This window comes from Acipenser ruthenus, chromosome 35 (genome assembly GCF_902713425.1).
Source record: "Acipenser ruthenus chromosome 35, fAciRut3.2 maternal haplotype, whole genome shotgun sequence".
Taxonomy (NCBI): Eukaryota; Metazoa; Chordata; class Actinopteri; order Acipenseriformes; family Acipenseridae; genus Acipenser; species Acipenser ruthenus.
The window spans coordinates 9,855,072-9,864,312 of NC_081223.1; the positions used below are offsets into that span (position 1 = coordinate 9,855,072).

General features: G+C 41.6%; 1 protein-coding gene across 6 annotated transcripts; it reads left to right on the forward strand.

The window, feature by feature from the left end:
* The first annotated feature begins 91 nt into the window (after window positions 1-91).
* Window positions 92-6,477, forward strand: LOC117962358 (nucleoside diphosphate-linked moiety X motif 17-like). Of its 6 annotated transcripts, none has more exons than XM_059007506.1 (10): window positions 92-334; window positions 522-575; window positions 873-959; window positions 1,485-1,613; window positions 2,920-3,103; window positions 4,170-4,195; window positions 4,791-4,883; window positions 5,410-5,508; window positions 5,876-6,012; window positions 6,172-6,477. In XM_059007506.1, exons 1-10 carry the CDS (start codon window positions 326-328, stop codon window positions 6,353-6,355), a joined length of 1,002 nt encoding a protein of 333 aa, XP_058863489.1. In that variant the 5' UTR covers window positions 92-325; the 3' UTR covers window positions 6,356-6,477. The 6 variants fall into 6 exon arrangements, with proteins under 6 accessions (XP_058863489.1, XP_058863491.1, XP_058863492.1 ...); XM_059007509.1 differs by having other exon boundaries at window positions 97-334; window positions 502-575; XM_059007504.1 differs by having other exon boundaries at window positions 115-184.
* The last annotated feature ends 2,764 nt before the right edge of the window (window positions 6,478-9,241 follow it).

Here is a 9,241-nt window from a genome sequence, read left to right on the forward strand (position 1 = left end):
AGGGGGACGCCAGTGATATATTAGAGTAAAATTAACCCTAACAATTAACCCGCAGTTTTATTTCACGTCAACTCCTATGTGGACACTTCTCAATTCTAACAGCAGAGGTCGTCTTTCCCCGGTTATTACAGTTCAAAGGAAGCGAGTCATGTACTTCCTGTATCTACAGAGTTCAGAAAGCAGGGTGAGCGAAAAATAATGAAACCGTAAACATTTTTGGGGTTGTTGTGAAGAATATGGGGCTTTTATTTGATACTTTGCCGAAGTCTGTGCTGTTTTGAACACCGGAAGTAGTCATAATGTGCTTAGTGTTGCTGGCGTCACAATGCTACATGTAAGCTCTAACTTGTTTTAATTATTAATTATTATTTGAAAAAAGAATTCCATAAACTGCCCACTTAGAAGCACTCCCGAGTTGTGATATTGCCCAGGAGCATTGCACGTCAAACAGCTTGTATTACATTAGTACTGTATATAACAAATAAACAGTATTTTTTTAAGCTTGTTTGTTTGTTAAGCAGCGGATAACTTTGGTTGACAGCCGTCCTGAATATATTTACGAATTCAAACCGCTGGTAAGTGAATGCACATTACGTTTCGTAATTGTAATATTCCAGATTCATACAGTAGCTGTCACTAAAGAGGCTGGACACTCGCAGTAACGCCCGGTTACTCCGTGGAGATCTGACAATGAATGAATTGATCTGTGACGTCGTCTTCGTGACGCAGCTCGTTTCAATTCTGCTCTCACCCCAAAAGAACAAAAAAAAATGTCAACAGTTCAAAATGCTCTAAAAAATGTACCGTCACGGCGGGAGATGGATGTTACTGACATACAGGGCTTGTTTTTGTGTTTATTCGTGCACGTTTAGATTCCTGAAATGATGGCAAAAGTAAGAAGAGTTTTAGTTTATCTTTCCAAAGAGAACTCGCTGCCACGGTGTGTGGAATTTGTGCAGGTAAGAGATCTGAATGAGAGAGGCTCTTACTGCAGAATAGTTTTTAATTTGATAAGTGTGGGCTAAAGTGCTTTGACTGTGAGTTCAGGAGCTGCTCTTCAGTTCAGCTAATGTGTCAAAGCACCAGCTAGTGCCCGATAGCACCTTACCAACAAAAGCAAAGGAAACGTTATTTAAAGGGGAAGATTACTAGATGGTTCTGGTGATTACTGATAGAAGATTTCATTTTCTGGTACTATAGGGGGTCGGTTTTTCAAAGTGATCCGGATTTTGTAATCCTATATTTTGTGATCGAGATTACTTTTATCTGGTTCGATCTGGTTTTTCAGAACATGTCACTGCTGGATTACATTTATCCAGATTGCAGATAAACAGGTTGTTTTCAAAACTACCCATTTGAAAACCTGTGCAGTAAATAGATGCGTGGCTTGTAACATTTATGAAATACTTTTATCAGCTACAATCACTTTAAATTGATTTTAAAAAGTGTTGACTGCTTTCCCCCAAACTCACTCTCCTCTTTAGAGTATCACAGGTCACTTTGCTGGTTGTCATGACGACAGGGTCATGGTCAGCTGTGTCCTGGAGGACAATAAGTTTATTGTGTCTGACCGGGAGGCTGAGGACATTCGCAAAACGCCGGTACTGCTGAGGGTGAGTTTACACTATATTTTATACATTGGGCCTCATTTACAAAAGGGCTGTGACGTGCACATTAAGCAATGACCCTAACATGCACTAGAAAGCTAAATCTACTGTCCCGTTAACTAACAGAGAACGCTTTCATTTGCACTATTTGGATAATTTACATACCATAGCGTGCACCAGTATTGTGAGCGCTAATTTAATGTGCACAATAAAGTCAGACTTACCCGTGACCACCGTGATATCAAATCCCCAGCAGTCCAGGCGTATCTTTTGGTCAGTGGCTTATTGTGAAGGTGGAGGTGGCTTACATTGACCGAAAATGAGCGATCAACAGACGCAGCCCTCCGCAGGGGACAGGCAGAGGCAACACAAACTAAAACTGCACGCAGAGGAGTTAGAAATTCTAGTGGAGGAGATTGTTTTTAATTATGATACCTTGTTTGGTCCAGTATATAACATAAAAACATCTATTCATGTTTATTCATGCATAATCTGTTATTTATAGGTAATCGTCACTGCTCTCTATGGTTAAACTATAATGCAAATAATGCCTCCACAATGCCAGATAGATTTCAGCCCACAAAAACAGGTTTACATAGTGCAGCTATCAGTGGTTAAAGCCTGGTTTAACCACTGATTTTTGAACTCCTCTGCGTGCAGTTTTAGTTTGTGTTGCCTCTGCCCATCCCCTGCAGAGGGCTGCGTCTGTTGATCGCTTGTTTCCAAACGCATTAATTATCGCTCACTTTAAGGTGCACACTGTGATTATCGCTCTTTAGTAAATACGGTGTGAATGAAGCTCATCTCATTATTCAGAGTGCCTCTTTTAAACACATCAACATGCATTTCCATACAAATCACATATTCATTCTGATTACCTGATTAGTAAATACAGAAATCATGAAGGTGCACACTAATTGCAGTTATGGTTATAAACAAGACCTTTATATTTTACACTTCTATTTTACGCAACCAAACATAATACTTAATCAGGTAACGTAGGTAGGCTAGCTCCAGTCTCTTTATATTAGTGAGCAGCAGCACCCTCTAGTGCACAGCTAGAGTATTGCTAGCACAGCTGATCCGCAGGGGCAGATCACTAGATGACGCTTTCTTTTCTAAAGACACTTTGGCTGATCTAGCCTACTTGTGTCTATGGCAGGTAACTAGAACTGAAGAGCAGCTCCTGAACTCTGTGAAAGCCAAGTACCCCAGCTTTAGGCTCGTGCTTCTTCGGTGTGCTGGACTATATTCTCATTGGTTGCAAACTATAAAGCTACATTTTCACGTTTTCTCTCTCTTTCTTTTTTAGAGGCCCTCGTTCTGTCCATTCAAGCACCTGTCAGTCAGCGAAGCCTCCATGCTCCCATTGGACATCTTGGACAGGGGCGTGGATGTGGGTGTGGCTGTCTTGCTGCAGTCAGCCAATCAAAAGGTCTTACTGACCAGAAGGGCCTCTAGTCTAGCCATCTTCCCAAATGTCTGGGTCCCGCCAGGTAAAGTGTTCATCCACCACAGCTGGGACTTACAATACTATTGATGCGATACAGCCACCTGAAATGCCTTTATAATGTATAGCAGACCCTGATATTGATGTGATCCAGCCCTCTGAAATGTCTTTCTAATATATAGCAGACCCTGATATTGATGCAATACAGCCCTCTGAAATGTCTTTATAATATATAGCAGACCCTGATATTGATGTGATCCAGCCCTCTGAAATGTCTTTATAATATATAGCAGACCCTGATATTGATGTGATACAGCCCTCTGAAATGTCTTTATAATGTATAGCACTAGACCCTGATATTGATGTGATACAGCCCTCTGAAATGTCTTTATAATATATAGCACTAGACCCTGATATTGATGCGATCCAGCCCTCTCAAATGTCTTTATAATATATAGCACTAGACCCTGATATTGATGCGATCCAGCCCTCTCAAATGTCTTTATAATATATAGCTAGGGCTTCTGATTTTCAGTTTTACCTGAAAAAACAAAAAAAAAAATGAAATTGGTGGATAACCAGAAAAACTGTGGAAATGGTTAATCAATTCACGTTGACTTTACCCTTTTCCCATTAAAAAATAAAACTTACTACAAAAATAATAATAAATACATTTCTCAGCGCTGCTGGGCAATATCCCGCCTTCCTGCCTTGTATCTGTCATTGATTCGTTCTGAATACTTTAAACCCGCCCCAACTACTGAGTGACAGCACATTCCTACATTTCTATTGGAGACTCCGCTTAAAACAAGATTACAATCAGGATGGAGGCTTGTTCGTGGGATTTAAAGCTGTATTACAGTTAAGATACAGAGGATTTAAACAGAATTGTGAAATGTAATTTGTTGATAGTTTTTATCAGGTAGAAGTGATACATCAACAGAGGTTAGTTTAAAAGCATCGCTGTAAGTAACAGGGAGCTGCAGTGAGCAAGGGCTGTGATAGGGGTAAAATGGGCAACAATTGCCCCAACCCAGGTGGTTCTGCATTACCAGTCAGAATATATGAAAGGTAAAATGAAGCAACACTAAGCGTTCTTTCCTGTGTTACAGGGGGTCATTTGGAATTGGATGAAAAGGTATGACTTTGACATGTTTGAAGTTGTCTAAAGGTTGTTTAATTAAAAAATGGATGGAAAGTAGGAACCACAAATGAGCAAAACTGCACAAGTGAGCCTATATAGGATTTGATAGACATGGAAAAAAAGTATTAAAGGTGAAACAACTTCCAGAGGAAATAATTCCATAAATTGTTGTAACAAACATGGATTTTCATTTTAAAACGTGAAATCTGGCCCTACACTAGGTTAAAGAGATCTCTGTTTGCAAGCCATGCTTTTAGACTTGGAAGGTGAAATTATCCCCACCCCTTCACTGGCTTCCTTCTGTCAATAACCAATCAGCTGCTTCCCCTTTTGACTGACATGCTCTCATCCAGTAACATGACCCAGAAGACACTGCTGGGGTGACCTCGGAAGTGAAGCAGTAACAGACTTCCTGGAAGGCAAGGCAGACAAACTGAGAACTTTGTGTAGTACCAGCTATGCTTCCTGTAACATGTGTTTCTGTAAGACTGCACATTGGAATGGAAGTGGAGAATGGGTGAGATTTCTGGAATTATGTTGTGAGCTACATCGACTTTAATATCTCTTCTTTTTCCGACTGTTTCTCAAGCTGCTGGATGCTGGTCTAAGGGAGCTGCGAGAGGAGACTGGAATCAGTTTGAAACCTGAGGAGTTCTCCTCTCACATGCTTGGTCTATGGGAAGTGAGTATCTGTTAGTTTCCATCAATACAGACTGTTTCACTAGCCTCTCATTGCTGCCGTTCACCTCCGATGGCTGGGGTTCGAATCTGGCTGCTAATGGCTGGGGGTGTAACGGTTCCCTGTGTGTCGATGAATCGGGAAGGTACGTATCGTTTGTATCGCGATAGAGGTGTGTATCGTTTGTGTCGTGATACAAGACCACCACACAGCTCACCAAGTGGTTTGAATAAAGGAATACTAAAAGAAGTTTCAATTCAATGGCATGACTTCATTTAGGTTTTTTTTTAGTATTTCTAAATTCAGCACTGTGGAGTGTTTCATAGTTATGGACGGTTCTTGAATGAAGTTGTATAGTTGGTAGGAATACTAACTCTTCCTAACTCATTTCATTTTAACAAAATAGTCCTTCATTAAAGGATCCTTTGATTTTACTGTGCATTGTACAAGTAGCCCTTCAGGACCACCACATGTATCGTGAGAAGATCCGATTTGATAACCTGCCCCCCTCCCCTCTCCTCTCTCTCAGTCAGTATTCCCCCCCATGTTGAGTCGAGGGTTGCCACGGAGACATCACATCGTCACCTATCTGCTGTTACAGAGCACACAGACCCACCTGCAGCTCCAGGTAACTAACTCACTGGGCTTCACTTCAGAACATGCTGCTATTTCAACTTTCAGCCACTAGATGTCAGTATTGACTAAAGTAGCTTCCAATTACAGTTCAATTGCTTTTTTTTTTACATTTCTCTTACTAATGGGTTCTGTTGCTCCAATGTTGAGTGGTCATGTTTCTCTAAATATTTACCTGGCTTTGAGCTTGAACATAATATTTAAGTATGCAATAAGAACCACTCTTAAAAAGGTAAGGGGCAGTAACAATGTTGTTATACTAGATCCAGTGCATAGAAACCAGTGGTGGGTGTCTACACAGTGGCCTCTCTGTGTTGGAACACTACAGTATGGGTGTATATTGACCGGTCAGTCTCTCTTAGGACAGACTGTGTCCAGAGCCCCGAGAGGTCAGTGGCTGTGTTTGGGTTGACCCCTCCCTGATCCGAGCCATTGTGTCCACTGTCGACGGAGCAGAGCATTCTGGGAAAGCACCTGCCAACCTGCCTCAGACTGTCAGGTACATTTCATTTCAGTCATTTTTTTTTTCTAGCTTCAATAACACAGATGAAGGCACTAGAGCCCAAACGCTTGTCTGCTTGACTCAATCACACTGATGAAGAAGCTTGGTGACTCGGTCTCAATGTCTCTGTCAGTGAGTGTTTTTTTTGTTTTCCAGGGTAACGGAAGTCTGTAGTGATGGCGCTCTGCTGACCTCGGAGCTCCCTGTCTCTGTGCTGTTGAATACAGCGCCCCCCGAAGGCCCCGATGTGGAACGCATCAGCACTGGGACCAAATATGCTCTGGAGTTGTGGCTGAAAGCCATGGAGACTGGGCCAGACAGCACAAGCACACAGCAATAGCCTGCACAACTGAGAGATCACCTCGGTACAGAGCTTAAAGGGATTGTAGTTAACAAGAATTAAAAATCAGAGCCATCAGATTCAGTAGATACATTTCTGTAAATAAATGAGTTTGAGTGTAATATGGGTCTGTGTGTTGAACACACTGAAGCTCTGATACAGATTCAGCAGCTTCAGACGCTCTGCATTGACACAGAAGCAGGGTAGCTGCTTCTCCGACCCACCCTGAGTATTACCCCACATACTTACCTGGACAATGTATTGATTTCACCCGTTTCAGTTGTTGTACTGATACACTCCCAGGGTATGTTTTATAAAATTAAAAAAAACAAAGTGAAAGTGTTATAAATATAACTTGGTTGTTGTTACAGCTCATATCCAAAAGGTGGCAGCACAGAGTCACAAAAGTCACCAGCTCTGTTCCCTGTTAATGAGTTGAAATATAACCTGTCCCTCACTACAAACCTTGAACAGAGTCTCAAAAACAGGGGAGCTCACCTTTTATAAAGTTCATTGGTTTGAAAAAGCACAGACTGAAACAAACACGTGTATTTCATTACATGTCACAAAAATAACATTTACAACCACAGATTTATCACCATCAATACAACCAGCAGCTAAGCTTGAAAGACGCACTGCAGATTAATATAGCTCTTTATCAATGCCAAAACTGACCGGCCTTGTGGAGTCTAGGCCATGACAAGGCTGTGATCAAACAGTGGCCCACCCTAATATTAGATACAGATCCTAATCTAGTGGAAAGGCAGCTACTCAGAATATTATTATTTATTTCTTAGCAGACACCCTTATCCAGGGCGACTTACAATTGTTACAAGATATCACATTATTTTTACATACTATTACCCATTTATACAGTTGGGTTTTTACTGGAGCAATCTAGGTAAAGTACCTTGCTCAAGTGTACAGCAGCAGTGTCCCCCACCTGGGATTGAACCCACGACCCTCCGGTCAAGAGTCCAGAGCCCTAACCACTACTCCACACTGCTGCCCTATACATACATTATTTCATTTAGTTGTTATGTGAGGAAATGGGTGGTAGCCAGTTGACTCGCTTGACTACAGATCATTATAAAAAGTGTTCCGTTTTAAATAATTGAAAGTTATAAACAGACACTGAGGGGAACTATTTTTTTAAACTCAATTAAACATTAACTTTTTAATAGGAGGTTTGACTCAGACAGAATGTACAAATGACCTCTCAGTCACTGACATATAAAGAATTTCAGAAAATCATATATGCATAGCCTTTGTTTAAATTGTTCAAGGTGGCTCAGTTCAGTCTCCATGCCTCCATCCCGCCCTGCTCTGGAGGGAGCACCCTTTCTCTTAGGGGTTGAGGGAGGGAGCAGTTCAGTCTCCATGACTCAAGCCTGCCTGGACTGGAGGAAGCACCCTTTCTCTTAGGGGGGTGAGGGAGGGAGGGAGCAGTTCAGTCTCCATGCCTCAAGCCTGCCCTGGACTGGAGGGAGCACCCTTTCTCTTAGTGAGTGAGGGAGCAGTTCAGTTCATGATCTCTCTGAATGGTGTGGTGTGTGTTTTGTGCTACTGATTACACTCCTGTGCACTGAGGAGTAGCTCTCCAGACTCACAGGGTAATTAATCAATCTGGACAGATCTGAACCCATGTCTTCCGAGGTAAAAGGCCGCTCATGCCTGATGTTCTCCTGTCAGGCATGACTGATTTATGAGGGGAAACAGGAAAACGTTTTCAATGGCTTTCCTGAAAAGAATCCTAGCTCTTAATTTCCACAGGATCTGAGGATCAGTGAAGATGCTGTCAGAAGGTTAACACCTCAGAACTCATGTTGGGTCCCGGAGGGTCACCCTGACTCGGGGATCGGAGGACGCCGCTGACCTTCACTTCTCCTGGGGTGCTGCTGCAGCGAGAGAGAGTAATTGGACTAAATTGGGGAGAAAAACTGTTAGAAATAATTGGCTACTTTAAATAAAATACATCAATTCGACACATCTTTACTTTCAACCCCTTTCTTCTGCTGAACCTTCTTGAGTAAAAGTTGGGAAAAAAAGCCATTTTCTAGATGAATTTCCTAACGTATAAATAAAAATCTCAAAAGACTCGTTATGCAGAAAGCACAGGATACAGAAGGGTAAAGTAATGTGTGTCTTGTCAACGCTGCAGGGGATCTGGAACGGGATTGGGTAAAACTCTGAGCAATGGAATACAGAGAAACATTTCTATTCGCCTGTAACGCTGAATTCATGTCTTCAGAATATCTTTTACACTAGGAATTCTTAAACAAAATACTTGTTTCTTAACTTCAAAATGTGCCGGAAGATTATATAAATCCCTGGCTCAGTTTTTTTTTTTTTTTTTTTAATCTTGGGACTGCACTTTCAGTTGTCATCCTTGGGGGTGGGGGGGGGGTGTAGGGGGTGTAAAGATTTTGAATTTACAATGACTTTCTTCGGGAAGTTTTAAACATTTGAGATATAAAAATTATAAATGCATGCTGCATTATTTTTGCACAAACTGACTTCAAAAAGCTCAGTGTAACTACTTCAGACTGTAAGCGCAGCACATTGAGAGGAACGGTAGTTCCTCGCGCCAAGTTATCAGCAAGAACTTCCAGAGACTTCTCTATACAGCAAGGATAGTTTACGTGTTTTCACGGTTGTGAGGGGGTTCCTGCCCCTTATATATATATTGTAACACAACCTTACTACTTTTGGTTCGTTGCCCCTTTAAAAGTATAGACCCAGGACACAGAAATGGATTTTCAAAGCTTAGCTCTGATGAGCACTAACTAAACTTTGCACAGGTCCCTGACTAACACGCAGGAAGGCTAAGCCGTTTACCTGACAAATAAAAGACAAAAACAATTCACAAATGCACAAACAAACACT